At 31.3% G+C, this 19,657-nt stretch overlaps 1 protein-coding gene across 26 annotated transcripts in view; it reads left to right on the top strand.

Annotated features, from left to right (window-relative positions):
* Nucleotides 1-19,657, top strand: part of para-like (sodium channel protein para-like) — a 198,301-nt gene that overhangs the window by 99,918 nt on the left and 78,726 nt on the right. For 14 of the 26 annotated variants that reach the window (XM_059122225.1, XM_059122227.1, XM_059122202.1 and 11 more), the window contains 5 exons: nucleotides 4,977-5,157; nucleotides 7,824-8,050; nucleotides 8,130-8,229; nucleotides 8,284-8,352; nucleotides 19,336-19,613. In XM_059122225.1, the coding sequence (XP_058978208.1) occupies nucleotides 4,977-5,157; nucleotides 7,824-8,050; nucleotides 8,130-8,229; nucleotides 8,284-8,352; nucleotides 19,336-19,613 (855 nt within the window). 26 annotated transcript variants of the gene reach the window in all.

Raw genomic sequence — 19,657 nt, 5'->3', positions numbered from 1 at the left:
TCTCTTGATTTCACTTGTTTCCAATGTCAAACACACACAGGGTGTCAGTCATCATTACACACATACATACATACATATACATTGATTTAGTTATTCACCACAATGTTTTGCATAAATTCACCACTAAGTGTCATTTCACCGCACAAATGTCACATAGCTTAAAAAACGATAATTTAGTTTTCAATTCCACTCGTTCCTCTGATTTTTGGTAATTTTTTGTAACATACACAACATAATTTCAAATAACTTCAGGCATATTTTAGATAAGGAACATGCATTCCTCACAGGGACATTAAAATTTTTAACTTTTGGGCTCTGGAAGTGCTTCGATTCCGCTCGTTCCTTCATGTTTCAATATCTATGAACTCATAGAAATACATTTTAAGAAGCTTGAAGCATAACTGGCATAAAAGTGATCCATCGTTGGTAAAGTCATTCCTTTTTTTTTTGACATGTAAAAACTATAAGTGTTTCGATTCCACACATTCCTCGTTGATAAAACATGCCATGGAGCATGTAAAGTTGATTTATTTAGCTTAAATCCCATATTTGGCAGTCTTATCTATCCCAAATATACATTTTTTGAGTCACACAAATTATGAGTGTTTCAATTCCGCCCGTTCCTCAAACTTTTTATCGAATTCCACAGCATGCGAATCTATTCTCATTACATTTTTCTAAATTACTATAGTCTAAATTTTCCGAACATGTTCATTTTATGATATACGCCAAATGGGTGTGCTTCAATCCCACTCGTTCCTCTACAAGTTTGGGATTTTTGGTAGAATACTAAGAGATTTCAAATAACTTCAGGCATATTCTAGATCAGGAAAGGGTCTTTTTTGAAAGGCCATAGGAATTTATGACATGCATGCACTAGAAGTGTCTCGATTCCGCTCGTTCCTCCATGTTTCATCGATTTCTATAGTATTATAATCCTTTCTGTTTACTTTTAAGCATTTTCGGAATTAGAAAAGAGTCTATCTTGTAAAAACATAAAATTTTTTGACATAAACCATATCACTGTACTTCGATTCCGCTCGTTCCTCAGCTAGTTTTAGATTTTTGGTAGAATACGAAGTGATTTCAATTAACTTTAAGCATATTTTAGATAAGAAAGTGGTCCACCTTGCAAAGAAATAATTATTTATGACATCCATGCACTAGAAGTGTCTCAATTCCGCTCGTTCCTCAACAAGTTTGGGATTTTTGGTACTGTACGAAGTGATTTCAATTAACTTCAGGCATATTCTAGATAAGGAAAGGGTCGTTTTCGAAAGGCCCTAGGAATTTTTGACATGCTTGCAATATAAGTGTACCGATTCCGCTTGTTCCTTAATGTTTTATCAATTTACATAAAATAACAATTTTTTCTAATTTCTTTAAAGTATTTTAGGGATGAGAAAAGAGCCTTCCTTGTAAAAACATAAGATTTTGTGACATAAGCCATGTAGCTGTAGTTCCATTCCACTCGTTCCTCAACAAGTTTGGGATATTTGGTAGTATACGAAGCGATTTCAAATAACTTTAAGCATATTTTAGGTAGGGAAAGGGTCCACATTGCACAGAAATAATTATTTATGACTTCCATGCACTAGAGGTTTCTCGATTCCGCTCGTTCCTCTATGTTTAATCGATTTTTATAGAATGATAATCCTGCCTGATTACTTTTAAGCATTTTCGGGATGAGAAAATAGTCTTCCTTGTTAAAACATAAGCCATATAACATAAGCCATATAACTTTAGTTCGATTCCACTCGTTCCCCAACAATTTTGGTAGCATACGAAGTGATGACAATAAACTTCAAGCACATTCTAGATAAGGAAAGTTTCTACCTTGCAAGGAAACAGTTATCAATGACATACGAGCACTAGAAGTGTCCCGACTCCGCTCGTTCCTCTATGTTTCATCGATTTCTATAGAAATACAATCCTTTCTGATTACTTTTAAGCATTTTCGGATTTAGAAAAGAGTCTTTCTTAAAAAAACATAAAATTTTGTGACATAAACCATATCACTGTACTTCGATTCCGCTCGTTCCTCAGCTAGTTTTAGATTTTTGGTAGTATACGAAGTGATTTCAAATAACTTCAATCATATTATAGATAAGGAAGGGGTCCACCTTGTAAAGAAATAATTATTTATGACATCCATGCACTAGAAGTGTCTCGATTCCGCTCGTTCCCCAATGTTTCGTTGATTTCTAGGAAATGAGAATCTTTTCAAATCACCTTGAAGCTTTCTCGGAATTAGGAAAGAGTCTATCTTGTAAAAACATAAGATTTTGTGATATAAGCCACATAAATGTAGTTCGATTCCACTCGTTCCTCAACAAGTTTGGAATATTTGGTAGTATACGAAGTGATTTCAATTGACTTCAAGAACATACTAGATAAGGAAAGGGTCCACTTGCAAAGAAATAGTTAATTATGACAACCATATACTACAAGTGGCTCGATTCCGCTCGTTCCATAATGTTTCATCGATATCTAGAGAGTGATAATCTTTTCTAATTACTTTAAGGCATTTTCGGAATCAGAAACGAATCGTCCTTTCAAAAACATAAAATTTTGTGACATTAGTGAAATTTTTGTAACTCAATTCCGCACGTTCCTCTGTTGCTTCGTGTTCTTAGATGTTTTTGGCAGAAAATGAAGGGATATCTATGTTTTTATGACATATTCCTAATTAGGACATGTTCTTATTTCAAAGTGACTTATTAGTATTGAAGTAAGCTACGTTTTGTGTTCCAATTCCATTCGTTCCACTGTGTTTTTTCTGTGTATTAAAGCTTTTTTCGAATAATTAAGCCTGGATCTATCGAAAACATTGAAAATAATGAATTAAAACGTTGAACATGTTTCAATTCCACTCGTTCCACATTGTAATTTGAAGAGTTTTCAAAAAAAAAAAAAAAAAAAATGGCAAAATATTTAAAATTATTCCAATTGCTGTCATTTTCTATATCTGTGTATATTTTCCGTTCCAAATGCAAAAAATTGCTGAGCAGCAATCAAGTTCTGGTTTCCATTCCACTCGTTTCTCTGCGAATTCTGGCATAAAATGAAGAGATATCTCTTTTTTGGTGGCATATTCTTGATTTTGATATGCTCAGCGAATTATTAGAAGTGAAGTAAGTTAAGTTTTGTGTTCCAATTCCATTCGTTCCACTGTGTTTTTATGCGTATTAAAGCGTTTTTTGAAATTTTTCGCCTAAATCTCTTCAAGACTTTGAGAATAATTAACAAAAATGTTGAAAATGTTTCAATTCCACTCGTTCCACAACATTTTTTTGAGAATTTTCATAAAAAAAATTAGGTTTTCTTGATAATATGAAGATCTTTTTGGATAGAAATACATCTAAATTCATTGTCACAAAAAATTATTGTTTGTTGTTTTTCATTAAGCCATATTAAAGCATACATGCATATATTTTTTATATATAAAATATTTTATTTTTTTTATATATATGTTTTTTTTTTGTTGGTATCATAATTTCTCTTTGCATAATTTATAGTCATTATACAGCATTCATTACATTAATCAGCATAAAATATACGATGATGATGATAATGATTATTATTACCAATATCATGTTAATAATAATAGAAAAATATATATACATACTTAGATATATGTATAACAGTATGTACGTATAACAGTAAATTTTTGTTTGGTCCAATATATGAATATTCCCAATCCAGACTCATTTCTCCCTTTAAGATGCCACAAATACTCATATTTATTCCTTATATCTTATCCATCATTTGTATGTATAAGAGAATAATTATAACAATTATAATAATAACATGTGTGACTGTGATATAATTTTTAATAATAATAACATAATAAATATTTTTAACAATTATATAAAAAATTTATTCCATAATATCCCTAAGTGTAATACATATTTATTTCTGATATAAAAATATTTCCCTTAACCCCTTTCTACTCTCTCACCCCTTAATAATGTTATATTAAACTCTTATATTTGCCCCTTTAAGTGTTATACTCTCCAAAACAATAATCTCCTGCACTCTACTCTGGGGGCATTAATTGCCTCAAAATATCTCAATCGTAACCCCCAATGATGTGATTCTAAGTCTGTATAACAGTTAGTGTCGATGATCACCTTGACTCACACTCTTTCTCTCTCTCTCTCTCTGTCCGTGTCGCTCTTTTTGTCCATATCCTTTCCAGACACCTTTCGTAAATGTGTTGTATTTTATGTTTTCATGTTTGATACTATGTTTTCTTTCTTGTATTCTACTCACCATGACTCACTCACACATACATACATACTTACATACGTACACAGAACTCATTGATCTCTAACAGCTGTACTCACCATTTTGATGTGCCATTTACTAACTGTAACTACTGGCTCCCATCCAGTTACCTCTAACTCTCTTTGGTTTTTTACTCATTTCGAAAAAAAAGAGATATTTAAGGCAGTGGTTTGTATAACAGCTACAACTTACCGTAATCTCTCTTTAAATATCTCTTCAACTTTCTCTTGATTTCCCCATTGTTTCTCCATGCATTTCTTTTAATTTCAAACATCTCTCAAACTCCTCTCCCATTTCCATTCAACTTTCTCTCCCAACCCCCCTATAGACCATAACGTAATTTTGACTTCTTAAAAATTAAATTAAAATTTTGAAAAGTACAAAAAAAAAATAATTATTTTGATACTTTGTTTTTGTATATAAGCAATAATAACCAACCTCTAATTTAATTTGTTTATAACAAAAATAAAATTGTAAATCATCATAATATTTTTTGCCAATGTTCAATTCACCAACCACCACCACCAACCATCACCACCACCACCACTACTACCAACCCTAAATGTGTGTGTGTCTGTCTCTCTGTGAAAAAAAAAAAAAACAAAATCCAAATTTACAAAAAATTGAAAAACCCCCAAAATTCAAAGCCTCTACTAACGAAAAGTTCAATCAAAAACACACCTCAGTACACAATACGAAATGGGCGTGGACGTTTTGGTATACCAGGTAGCGATCGCAAGCCATTGGTACTGCAAACATATCAGGATGCCCAGCAGCATTTGCCCTATGCCGATGACTCGAATGCCGTAACACCAATGTCCGAAGAGAATGGTGCCATTATAGTACCAGCCTACTATTGTAATTTAGGTAAGTTCGGAAAAAAAATAATCAAAATCCTTAAAATTACCCCATTTTTTTATTGAGGACATAAAAAATTTATCAATTTTAATGATTGGGAGATTAAAAGTTTTTTTTCTCTCTCTATCGTAGATAGTTAAATCACTCTATATTCTATGAGTAAATTTTCGATTTTCATTGAGAACATCTCCCAATCATAGAAATTCCTCTCAATCTTTATCACCTGATCTTGAATGAGAACATCTCCCAATCATAGAAATTCCTCTCAATCTTTATCACCTGATCTTGAATGAGAACATCTCCCAATCATATAAATTCCTATCAATCTTCAAAGAGAATATGACCTGATTTTCAATGAGAATATCAGCTGATCTTCAATGAGAATATTTTTTTTTAGTTTTCTTAGAAAAAGTTATCTAAATTCCCAATAAAAATTTCCGATTTTTTCTACAGAAAGATCTACTGAAATTTTTATGACGATCTCTGCACATTCTTTAGAAAGGTCTCATGGTCTTCTATGAGAAGCTCTCCGGTTTTTCTATGAGAAAGCCTTCCTATGTTGTTTCTGATCATATATCCGGCAGAAAAAAAAATCTTGATCTGTAAAAAATCCCGATCTTCTGCGAGAAGATCTCCTGTTTTCTCTAAAAAGGCCATCCGATTGTATTTCTGATCACCTTTAAAAAATCTTTTATTCTAGCAAAAAAAAATTGATCTGCAGGTGATCTGGCGACATTGAGAATATCTAGGCACCTACTCTTCCTAAAGAATATAACCGGAAATTGTGGGTGGCCATACGCCAAACATTTAGGAAGATATCTCCGGATCTTCTCAGACGATCTCTGGATCTCTTGAGTATACTCGAAACCTAATAGAATAGACTTCAAGATATTCTTGAAAAAGATTTCCTTAAAGAAAATCCACGGATATTCAAAAAAAGGTCACACTACCTCCTATGAGAAGATCAATGGATCTTCTTCGAGAATATCTGTAGATCTTCCTTATAAAGACCCTCAGATCTTCTTCAAGAAGCTCTTCAGAATTTATTCTGGGAGAATATCTTCAAAGTTTTTCGGAGCAGATGTTCAACTTTTTGAAGATGACCTAAAAATATTTTAGGAGAGGAACTTCAAATCCTTTCTAAATCAGTACTCCAGTTCTTCGGAATGACGACCTTTATATATAAGAGAAGTTCTCCAGAAATTATTAAAAAGATTTTATTTTGCAACGAGATCTCCTGATCATCTGCGAAAGGATATTTGATCTTCTAGAGAAGACCTCCTGACCTTACGGGAAAAAGCATCCCGATAATCTATCCAGATATTTTCGAAAAAGATATGTAAATGTTCTGGGATAAGATCTAGAGATGGGCTATTGCCGATTTTGTTCGAGAAGATCTTCAGATTTTCTGGGAGAAGATCTCCTAATCTTAAAGACGATCTTAGGGGGAAGATCTTTCTTGAAGAAGAATTCCATATCTTCTCGAAGAAAATCGTTAATGTTCTGGAAGAATATCAAGAGATCTTCGGAATAGAGGCTCCAAATCTTCTGGGAAGGTAGCTCCAGACTCCGAGAAGATCTTTTTTAAATAAGAGAGGATCTATTGGTCGAAGATCTCCAGGTTTTTTAAGAAAATATCTTCAGATACTCTTTATGGAGAGGATTTCTTAATCTTCTGGGAGAAGTTCTCCTGATTTTCTGGAAAATAATCATCAAATCTTATTGAAGCAGATTATCTTTTTAAAGATCTTCTGGGATAGAGTCTCATATTCTTCTGGAAAAATCTGGGACCTCCAGATCTTCTTCTGAAAAAATATTGATGTTCTGGAAGGAAATTTCCAAATCATTTCCTCAAAGATCTTCTTTAGATGAAAGAGGAAATACTGCTCGAGAATCTGCACATCCTCTGGGAGGAGATCTCTTCTGGAAGAATGCCTCCAGGTTTTTTAAGAGAATATATTCAGATCGTTTTCAAGGAGGGGATCTCTTTATCTTCTGGGAGAAGTTATCTCAATCTTCAGGAAAATAATCCCCAAATCTTCTTGAAGCAGATTTTCTTCCTAAGGGTCTGGAGATATTCACATCTTCTGGTCTGAAGCAGGAGATCTTGCGAGGAGGACTTTGGGTCTTCTCTTTAAATATTTTCGGGAAAAGATCTGCAGGTCTTCTCTCAGGTAGTCCATAGCTTTTTTTCCCAGAAGAGCTGATATTAGGTATGGGTTCCAAATTGTTCTCTCCTAACAGTTTACCTTACAACTTTTGGTCTGAAGCAGGAGATCTGACGATGTTCTCCGAGGAGGTAGGACCCAAAGACCTCCTTAAATATTTTCAGGAAGATAATCTATAGTTTTTCTCGCATAAAAGTTGATATAAGGTTTGAAGGACTTCTCTTAAAATTTGGCTTGGAAGACAAAGAAATATTTTTGGTTATCTCTTTTCCGCCCATCTATAGATCTTCTCATTAATGTTTGAGAGGGATGCTGTTCGAAGATCGGGATATACTTCATTTTTGTTTATCTGTTGAGCTTCTTATTGAAGTTTTGTCGATATTTCTTCTCTCTCTCTCTCTCTCTCTCTCTATCTCTCTCTTCTTTGTGAATAATTTACTAATTTGTATTTTTCTCTCTTTTTTATCTCTCCATCTCTTTCTCTTTTTCTTAATTTTACATACCCAGGTTCTAGACATTCTTCATATACCTCGCATCAATCAAGAATCTCGTATACATCACATGGTGATTTATTGGGTGGCATGGCGGCCATGGGTGCCAGCACAATGACCAAAGAGAGCAAATTGCGCAGTCGCAACACACGCAATCAATCAATCGGTGCTGCAACCAATGGTGGCAGTAGTACGGCCGGTGGTGGCTATCCCGATGCCAATCACAAGGAACAAAGGGATTATGTATGGAATGAAATTGAATTTTAAAAAATTTTTCGAATCGGGAAATATTGAAATATACAATTTTCTTTATTTGGAACAGGAAATGGGTCAGGATTATACAGATGAAGCTGGCAAAATAAAACACCACGACAATCCTTTTATCGAGCCCGTCCAAACTCAAACAGTGGTAGACATGAAAGGTAATATTTACTTGCAATTTTGAATTTTTAAAATAACCCTGCCCCCTCTTGCAGATGTTATGGTCTTAAATGATATCATTGAACAAGCCGCTGGTCGGCATAGTCGTGCTAGTGAACGAGGTGGTAAGCATTGTTTGAATTGTTGGTGTTATCCTTGTATTTTTTGGTTTTATGAAATAAATATTTTATTTTTAATTTTTTTTTCATTTTTTGTTTGGAAAATGAAAAATAATCTCCTGCTTTATTTGTTTAAATGTATGTCTTGTTTTTAAAACCTCCCAAAAGCGAAAATCATTTTTTTATATTTTTTTTAAATTTTTTTTCAAATTTTTTTCAAATAAATGTCTTACTTTATGTTGTAAATACAAAAAAAAAAAATAATATCGGAATTTGCCCCATAAGAATTTCGAAAAATTAACCAAAACCCCTCCCCTTAGCTAAATTGGTCTGTGTTGTAAATAATATTTTGCGTTCTCTAATGAAATGTGTTTTAATTGCTAAAAAGAAAATTTGAAAATTTTTTTAAGTTCAAAACTAAATTCGTTGTTATGACATGATTATAAAAATATATAAAAATTAACCCAAGCATTGGAATGTGTATATAAATTTAATTAATTATTTTTTCTTTCTTTAACCTCATCCTGCTTGTTTAACTGGAAAACAAATTCCAGAACCCAAAAAAGTTACTACAACAACAACAACAAAAATTTAGCATAACCTAAATTTTAATTTTCGTTTCAATGTTATGCCTTACGAATGAGTTTTGAAATTTCAAGTTTTGAGTTAAAATTACATTTTTTTTAATAATTTTTTAATACAGCACAAAATTTGATTTGAATTTGAAATTGTATATGAAAAAGCAAAAAAAAAAAAAAAAATAACAAATCGTCCAACTCGAATGGAAAATAGCACTGTGTGAATTTTTCGAAACAATTTCAAAAAAATCAAAAAAAAAAAAATCTCCCAAAAAGGTTTCTGGGATATTGGGAAAATATAACAATTAATCCACTGTAAATTGGTAGAAAGGTCTTAAGAACTTTTATTTTGGCCATTTATTGTCTCGCAAACAGTTTGGACATAAATTTTTTTTGGAAAAAATCAAATGTCGTAAATGTCAAAAACCTGTAAAAAATTCAAAACCCTAAGAAATCGTTGATTTTGTGTCCAGGACCTTCTGATCAGGATCTGTAAAAATTAAAAAAATGCAAAGAAATCGTTGATTTGGTGTTCTTCTTCCTTCTTAAGCTTTAAATTGGCTAAAATAGCCAAAATACCGCAAATGTCATAAACGTCACAAACCTGTAAAAAACATGTAAAAAGACAAGAAAACTTCAAAAATTAATATAGCGGGAAGGTGCATTGATGAAACAAGTAAAATTTTCGGCTTGAAAGTAAAATTTGTTATACTCGTTCTAAATTGTTTGCTGGGTTACTTAGCAATTTCCTTTCAAAAGACTTTTATAATTAACCCAATATTATTTTCCTTTTAATTAAGTCGGATATTTTTACCCAGACAACATTATAACTTAAAAATTTTTGGAAAAAAATTGAATGTCGTAAATGTCGCAAATGTCAAAAAAGTGTAAAAAACCTATGAAAGGGTAGAAAACTCATACATTTGAAGTTTATAATAAATTATACTAATCATACAAGTAAACTTAGAGGTTTGTAAGGGAAATTTTCCGATATTCTTCCAAAAATGTTTGCTGGGATGCATCGACAATTTTTAAACTTCAAAATTTAAACTTCAAAATGATTCAACGGGAGGGTGCATACATGAATCCAGTAAAATTTTAGGTTTGAAAGTAAAATTTGTGATATTCTTTTCAAATTGTTTGCTGGGTTACCTAACAATTTCCTTTCAAAACCCCATTTTAATTAACCCAAAGGCATGTTTCGTTTATTCAAGTCAAATATTAGTACCCAGACAACATTATAATTCCAAGTTTTTTAAAAAAAAGTTGAATGTCGTAAAAGTCGCAAATGTCAAAAAGGTGTAAAAAACTTATGAAAGGGTAGAAAACTCACACATTTGAAGTTTATAGTAAATTATAATAATCATACAAGTACAATTAGAGATCAGGTAGTGAAATTTGTAATATTCTTGCACAAGATGTTTGCTGGGATGCATCGACAATTTTTAAACTTCAAATTTTAAACTTCAAAATGATTCAACGGGAGGGTGCATAGATGAAACAAGTAAAACTTTCGTCTTGAAAGTAAAATTCGTGATATTCTTTCTAAATTGTTTGCTGGGTTACTTAGTAATTTGCTTTCAAAACCCCATTTTAATTAACCCAAAGGCATGTTTCCTTTTATTTCAGTCAAATATTTCTATCCAGACAAAAACTTCAAAATTTTTGGAAAAATAATTGAATGTCGCAAATGTCAGAAAGGTGTAAAAAACTTATGAATGGGTAGAAAACTCATACATTTGAAGTTTATAGTAAATTATACTAATCATACAAGTAAACTTAGAGGTCTGTAAGGGAAATTTTCCGATATTCTTCCAAAAATGTTTGCTGGGATACATCGACAATTTTTAAACTTCAAATTTTAAACTTCAAAATGATTCAACGGGAGGGTGCATACATGAATCAACTAAAATTTTCGGTTTCAAAGTAAAATTTGTGTTATTCTTCTCAAATTGTTTTCTGGGTTACTTAGCAACTTCCTTTTAAAATCCCATTTCAATTAACGCAAAGGCATTTTCTTCTATTATTTATGTAAAATATAGTTATCCAGACAACATTAAAACTTCAAAATTTTGAAAAAAATGTTGAATGTCGTAAAAGTCGAAAATGTCAAAAACGTGTAAAAAACTTATGAATGTGTAGAAAACTCACATACACGAAGTTTATAGTAAATTATAATAATCATACAAGTAATCTTAGAGGTCTGGTAGTGAAATTTGTGATATTCTTGCAAAAAATGTTTGCTGGGATGAATCGACCATTTTTAAACTTCAAATTTTAAACTTTAAAATAATTCAACGGGAGGGTGCATACATGAACCAACTGAAATTTGCGGTTTGAAAGTAAAAATTGTGATATTCTTTATAAATTGTTTGCTGGGTTACAAAGCAATTCCCTTTAAAATCCCCATTTTAATTAACCCAAAGGCATATTTCCTTTTATTTAAGTCGGATATTAGTAACCAAACAACATTAAAACTTCAAAATTTTCAAAAAAAAAAAAAATTGAATGTCGTAAATGTCCCAAATGTCAAAAAGGTGTAAAAAAGTTATGAAAGGGTGGGAAACTCACACATTTGAAGTTTCTGGTGAATTATATGAAACATACAAGTAAAATCAGAGGTCTGTAAAGGAAATTTTCCGATATTCCTCCAAAAATGTTTGCTGGGATACTTAAAATCTTCTTTCGAAAATTGCATTGTAGTGATTGAAATTACATTATTTTAATTTATATTGACCAATGCTTGCCTTGAAGACAATTTTACGTTTCAAAATTATCGAAAAAAAATTTAAAGTAAAAAAAGTCACAAATGTCGTAAACCTGTATAGAATGCATTATTTGACAGAAACCATAAATGTATGAATTTTGTAGTGAATTTCATGAGTCGTTCAACTGAAATTCGAGGTCTGGTAGAGAAATTTGCTATATTCTTCCAAAAATGTTTGCTGGGATACATTAACATTTCTTACGCAAATTCGATCTTAGTGCATAAAAACACTTTATTTTGATTTATATGGGATTTAGTTAGTCTTTAAGACAGTATTTCATTTAAAAAAAATCAAAAAAATTACAGTGTCGTAAAAGTCACAAAATTGTATAAAACGTATAAAATGTCGAATATGTAAAAATGTTTATGCAATATGACGTTCTATCGACTTTTAATGTCATTTAGAACAATTTTTAGTTTTATCTCTGCTAAAATCCAACATGTCAAAAATGTATAAAACGTAAAATTCGGTAGAAATCGACAGAAACTTGTATAAAAGTACAAAAATAATTAAAATAAAGACATCTTGACATCAGTAATATGACATTGGGGCTTTTTTGATTTTTTTAGACCAAAAATAATTAAATGTCGTAAATGTCAAAAATTGTAAAAAACCGCATAAAATGTCAAATATGTAAAAGTTGTTATGCAATATGACATTCTATCGACTTTTAATGTCATTTGGAGCTATTTAGAGTTTTACCTCTGTCAAATTCCAACATGTCAAAAATGTATAAAACGTATAATTCGATAGAAATCGAAGTATACTTCTATAAAAATACAAAAATATTTAAAATTAGAGCATTTTGACAATAATAATATGACATTGGGACTTTTTTGAATTTTTTGGACCAAAAATTCGCAAATGTCGTAAATGTCAAAAATTGTAAAAAACGTATAAAATGTCGAATATGTTAAAATTGTTATGCAATATGACATTCTATCGACTTTTAATGTCATTTGGAGCAATTTTTAGTTTTACCTCTGTTAAAATGCAAATTGTCAAAAATGTATAAAACGTATAATTCGGTAGAAATCGAAGTAAACTTCTGCAAAAATGCAAAAATATATATAATTAGGACATTTTGACATCAATACTAGGTCATTGGAGATTTTTTGAATTTTTTAGACCAAAAAAATTCAAATGTCGTAAATGTCAAAAATTGTATAAAACCTATAAATAATCCAAAATATAAAAATTTGCTATTCAATATGACATTTTATCACCTTTTAATGTTATTTGAAGCTATTTTAATGTTCACATCTGCCAAAATAGAACATGTCAAAAATGTATAAAATGGTATAAAACCTGTAAAATTGCATATATCGAAGAAATTCTTTTTGAAGTTATAAATACGATTAAAAGTTAAGACATTTTGACATGATAAATGGTATTTTTGGGACCATCTAATTGATTTGCCATTGTAAAATATGTCAAAAACCTATAAATTAATTTTAAAATCTCAAATTCACACAGTGTTATTTTTATATTTTTTTTGTAAATTTCGGCATGTTTTGCCTCCCCCGCCCTTCTCTATAACTCTCTTAACTCTAACTTTAACTCCCTACCTCACACTTTTAATAAATATTCGAGAAAAAAAAAACAAAAACTATTAACTTACATTTTTTTTTTGAGTTTCCACTTACTGTTTCTATTCTATTGTATATTCTTTGTTTCATTTATATATTTTCCCCTATTTAATTAAAAAAAACAACAACAACTAACCAGCCTTTAATAACTATTTTTAACTTTATTTATTTCTTTCCTAATTACTACAAAAAATATCCCTTTTTTATAAAAAATGACTTCTTTGACTCGTCCATTTTTTGCCTTAAACGGTGATGCCTATCTTATAACCAAAAAAAAAAAACTTATTTGGAATACAAATAAAAAAAGAAAATAAAAACTTTTTTTGGTTTTTTTCTAAAACAAAAAAATTTAAAAAAAAAATCCATAAAAACAACAACAAAACACATTTACTCACATTCCTATCAATCACTTAACTCAGAACGTAAACGTAAAAGAAAATGAAAAATACTCAAAATCAAATTCAATTCAATTTCAAACGTAGTTAATTTCAAACATAACCTCAAAAGCAAAACCTTAAAAAAAGCAAAACAGCTGAGCAAAAAAAATTTGAAAGCTTTTTATTCCATTAAAAAACTGCACCACAAGCTTTTAGCAGTTCAATTATAACAAATGTTAACCAAACAACAAAAAACAACAGCTAGTAATTGTTATTGAAGATCACTCGAACACTCACAACAACAATAACAACAACAACAACAGCTACTTTTACTACAACAACAAAAAATGTGCCACCATAAAGACCACCCACACACTCAGCCACCCCCACCCACCAACCACAAATCTCTCAATTCAAAAACAAAAAGCTGGCAAGCTTTTATTCTCTTCCATTTCACTCCACTCCAAAGACTTCAACTTCAAAGCTAACTAAAGCCTTAACAAAGCTTCATATCTAAATATTTTTTTATATTTTTTTTGTGATCAACTCAAAAGCTCATTTCCATACCAAAAAACAAAAATACCAAAAATCTTGTTTTATTGTTTCGTTTTAAGTTTAGATTTTTTTCAAAAGAATTACAAATTTTAGTTGGTTTTTTTTCCAATTCTAATTTAAAATTTTCCCAATTTGTTAAATTAAATGTTAGTTGCAAACAACAATAAATTCCTGTAGTTTCTATTAGTTGCATGAATTCTTTTCTAAGTAGATTTTTCTTTAACAAAAATTTTCAAACAATTAAGTATTTTTTAAAAATGTTTTTTCCTAAAAATTGCCAGTTTTGCCTTGAAAGCATGCCTAATTATTCCAGCCCTTCTCTTTAAAAATGAAATTTGAATTAAAAAAAAACAAATTAAAATAAAATTAAAAAAAAATAAATACATGTAATTTTTCCAGCTTGTAGAGCTTTTGAAAGCTTTATTGAAGAAAATGAAAATTTAAAAAAAAATGCTATAAAAATTAATAATATTTTAGAAAATTTAAGTGTTGAGGTAGATTTTCAGATATATCAGATAATTTACTCAGTAGAAGATAAACTAAAATTGAAGAGAGGGAAACCCTCTCCAAAGTTGATCTCATTACCCATAAGTTTTATAGAAGTTAGAAGGAGAGATAAGTCTTGGAATTGTATAAGTACTTTGGAAAAATGTTTTATTGTAGCATACCTCCAGGGGGTCTTCTATCCCTGGATAAACTCTAAAAGGTTATCTTGACATAGGCGGCTTCTCTAGGAGGAGAATTCCAACCTTCAAACACTGTAGAAATTTAAATGTTATTTCCAAATTATGATAGATAATTTCATAAAAAAAAGTTTATTGCTGTTTATTTTTGTTAGAAGTTCTGTTATTTAAATTAGAGTAGATCTAGTAGATTTTGAAAACCATGACATATTTTTAAAACTAAAATTTTTCACTGCAAATTTCAGATCATTAAGCTCGTCTCGAAAGAGAAACAAACACATAAAATTATTTTGGACTGAGAAAACGTCCATTGAGGACCAATATCTTTTAGATGAGGACCGCTGCGAAACATTATCTCAAACTTAAAAGCATAACCTCTTAGATAATTTTTTTTCTCCAGACATATTAATTATCAAGAGTTATTATCTCAGATTCAATGAGAGCGAGAATGTGAGATAATGTGAGAAAGTCTTAAATGCCTTTGAGGCTATAGATAGACTGGAGAGGATCATTATCTCTAAGATAATTGATGATGAGTACTAGTTTCTCGAAAAAATAAGGTGGTGAAGCCCTTTGCCTCTCAGACATTCACTGGATCATTTGCTCTATTATAAAGGCCGTAGAGGATCATTATCTCCGCGTACTGGCCGGTGAAAAGCATTCTTTCAGAAATAATGGTGATGAGGACCATTTTCTCTTAGAGATAATGTTTAGCAAAGACCGGTTTCTCTAAAACAGGGGTGCTCAAAACCGTGTTCTAGAACATGAAGAGAAAAAAGAGATAATTTAAGAGAAAATTAAAATTCTGTTTTTCTTTATGTTTTACGGTTCTATTTAATTGTTTTTAAAAACGAATGTTTGCCAAAATAGTTTATAAAGCAAATGGATAAAAAATATTTGTATAATGACTTAACACTGTTTTGTTCTTGATTTATATAAGCAAAGAGAAATTTGACTGAAAACAGATATTTCTTCTTGAGCACCCCTGCTCTAAAATGATGGACGATGAGAAGTCAAGATAATGGATGGTGAGAATGTTATTTCTAAGATAACGGTCAATGAGGATATTTTCTTTCAGAGATAATAACTGACAAAGACCAGATTCTCTACAATAATGGACCTTGAGAATCATTATCTTTAAGATAATGTCCAAGGAAATAAATGGTAAGGGCCATGAAATGGCTATGGGATAATGGCTGATAAGGGACGTTTTCTCTTAAATAATGTTGGAGATAATCATTTTCTCTATTGAATGACAAGATTCTATTTTGGGATAATAGACGACGAAGATCATTATATCTGAGATAATAACAGGTGACAACCATTGACATCGAATTAATAGACACTGGAAACCTTAAACTTTAATATAATTTTCGCCTAGGACCATTATATCCAATAATATCTGGTCTGGTCTCCGAGATGAGGACTGTTATCTCTGATGGTCATTATCTCGGGGAATCTCTTTAATCTCTGGGACCATAACCTCACTGAGATAATTGACCCTTGGATTCATTATCTTTGAGATAATATTCATACATATCAATTATCTCTTAGATTATGCCTTTGATGACCTAAATATCTCAAAGATTGGTAGAAGAGAGTACCTGTCTCCTGGATGATAACTCCGTTGATGGATATTAGATTATATCCATTATCTTTGAGACAATAGTCATGAAAATATATTAGAGACTTGTTTTTAGAAGCTTATCCCTCAGATAATTATCTTATATTTTAGAAAAGTTAAGTTTGGGTGAATTATCTTTGAGATGGTGGCCACTTACAGTCATCATTTACGCTTACGTCTATCATCTTTGAAATAACTTCATAATTATCTCTCGCAATAAATAATGGCCTGTTGGGTCCCTTATTTATTAGATAATGGAAGTTAAGGTTGAGAAAGTGATCACTGACAACCATTATCTCTCAGATAGAAACGCATGGTGAGTACATTCATCTCTTTAAGATAACCGCAATTGAGTACTGTTATCTCTAAAAGAATGACTTTTATCTTTTAGATAATGATTATTTTCCGCCATTACCTGGTACATAAAGATAAAGAATTCTTTAGTTAAAGGAATGCTTAGGTCCTTAGGTCCCTTTTGAGATACCGGTCATTGAGGATATTTACCTTTGAGAGTTTGCCATGGAAAACATTAGATAATTACCTGCTAAGTCCCTTATTTATCTAAGATAAGAGTAGAGGTCAACTTCTGATAGAGTGCCATTGTCTCTGCATCTCTCTCACTCTGAGTGATACTTTTTGACCATTATCTGACAGGTAATGGGCAGAGATTTTCCGTTGAGTACAACCATATCTTAGATAATACCCCCTTCCACCTAAATCTAATAGTTAATGGAAGCTTATATAATAATTTTTTTTTTTCGTAGAAATATCGCACGCTCTGGTCTTTTATGCCTATTATCTTTTCACTTTCTCTCTCTATCTTTCCCTCTGAAAAATTTGCCTACAAAGCTCAGATAATTTTTGGTCATTAGCATTAAGATAATTGTCAGATATGTCCATTATCTGATAGGTAGAGGCCCTAACGACCGATTTCCATTGCAATAATGTTATCTAAGGTCCATTATCTATGAGATATTGGAAGCTGAGAGCAATTATCTCCCAGATAATGATTTTTTCGACCATTATATGGCAGGTAATGGTCTTTACGATCATCTATTCATTTCAATAAATCGGTTATCTTCCAGATAAAACCCACTTAAGACTTCTATCTCTAAGAAATGGGCTAATTGTCTCCCAGATACAGATCATTTCCGACCTTCATATGTTCGAAATTGACCATTGGTTTTAGCTATCTTGAGAAAATTATCTTCTCTGAGGTTGGGTCGTTATATTACAGATCAGACCTGCTCAATTCGGCAATCTACGAGCAATATATTTTAGATAAATATCTTTTATTTTCATTATCTTTATGATGATTCTCCTTTACCACCATTATTCTTAAGATAAATGCTTTGGGATAAATGTCCTCTACACCCATTATCTTTAAGATAAATATCCCTTATTGTCATTACTTTTTCCCTTATGAACCGCATCTTTAAAATAAATCTTCCTTATGCTCATTATCTTTGAGATAAATGTCTTTTACGGGCAATATATTTTAGATAAATGTCATTATCTCTAATGTCATTAATTTTAAGATAAATATCATATATGACCATTATCTTTCAGATACAGGTCCTTTACGTCCATTACCTTTCAGATACATGTCCTTTGCGTCCATTATCTTTGAGATAAACGCCCTTTGTGGGCATTATCTTTGAGATAAATGCCAATTATCCTTAAGATAAAAACCATTTATGTCCGTTATCTGTAAGATACACATTCTTTATACCCATTATCTTTAAGATAAATTTGCTTTATGGTCATCGTCTTTGAGATAAATGATCTTGTCTTTAAGATAAATATCACATACGACCATTATATTTGAGATAAATCCATTATTTTTAAGATAGACTTTCTTTATATCTGTCATCTTTTGAGATAAATTTACTTTATGGTCATTATTTTTGACGTCGTCAGGTATGACCATTATCTTTGAGATAACAGTCTTTACGGCCATCAGCCTTGAGATAATTATTCTTAATGGCCGTTATCTTTCAGATAAATGTGTTTTATGCCCATTATTATTAAGATAATTTTCTTTCATGCCAATTATCTTTGAGATAAATGTCGTTCTTAGTCAGTATATTCCAGATATAAGTCCTTTCTGGTCATTATCTTTAAGATAAATTTAATAACGACCATTCTTAAGGTTTTCCTAGCAAATTTCTCTCTTAACTATATAGATAAAATTGCAGTGATATAGTCTGTTCAAAATTACTCGTTAAGTAGTTATCTCTCTCTCAGTAATTCTCTCTTCAATGAAATATTCCATTTAAAATTAGTCTTTATGTAGTTAGCTCTCTCTCTCTCTCTCAGTAGTTCTCTCTTCAATATTTGTGTGGTAGTTAAGCTGCTTGGCTAGAAAATAGAAAATAAAAAAACGATTTGTGTGTTGAGCCTTAGTTTTGTTGTTAGAAAATGTGTCAATGTCACCCCCTTCGTTTGGGCAACTGGAAAAAATATTGATGTGAAATGTGTTTTGCGCTCGAGTGTATTGGTCTGAGAAAACCCCTGAGGGAGAGAAACTAAACATTGTCTCTCTCTCCCGTTAAGTTGTTTTTAATTTCAATCAATGTGTTTTGCCTCTCGCTCTCTCTCTCTCTCTATTATTCTCTCTTGTGTTTGTTGAACTTAGTAATCCAATGAAGATTAATTTTTGATGTTTGCATTTGAAATTTAACAAAAACAAAATTAAATTTGATTAAAAATTAGTAAAAAATCGTTAAAAAAAATAACAAAAACCAACCTCCCCTCAAAAACTGGCTGAGTCAAAGTATGTCAAATCCAACTAATGCCCAATTGTACGATTCAGTCTCCGTTTACTATTTTCCCACAGAGGACGATGACGAAGATGGTCCCACATTCAAGGACATCGCCCTCGAATATATCCTAAAAGGCATCGAAATCTTTTGTGTATGGGACTGTTGTTGGGTGTGGTTAAAATTTCAGGAATGGGTCTCCTTTATTGTGTTCGATCCATTCGTGGAGCTCTTCATTACCCTGTGTATTGTGGTCAATACAATGTTCATGGCCATGGATCATCACGACATGAATCCGGAATTGGAGAAGGTGCTGAAAAGTGGTAACTATGTAAGTATGGCAGAAGGAGAGGAGGTGAACGGGAGGAGAAGAAT

The sequence above is a fragment of the Musca domestica genome, unplaced genomic scaffold (genome assembly GCF_030504385.1).
Source record: "Musca domestica strain aabys unplaced genomic scaffold, Musca_domestica.polishedcontigs.V.1.1 20, whole genome shotgun sequence".
NCBI classification, from domain to species: Eukaryota; Metazoa; Arthropoda; class Insecta; order Diptera; family Muscidae; genus Musca; species Musca domestica.
This window is presented reverse-complemented; position numbering and strand designations above follow the sequence as displayed.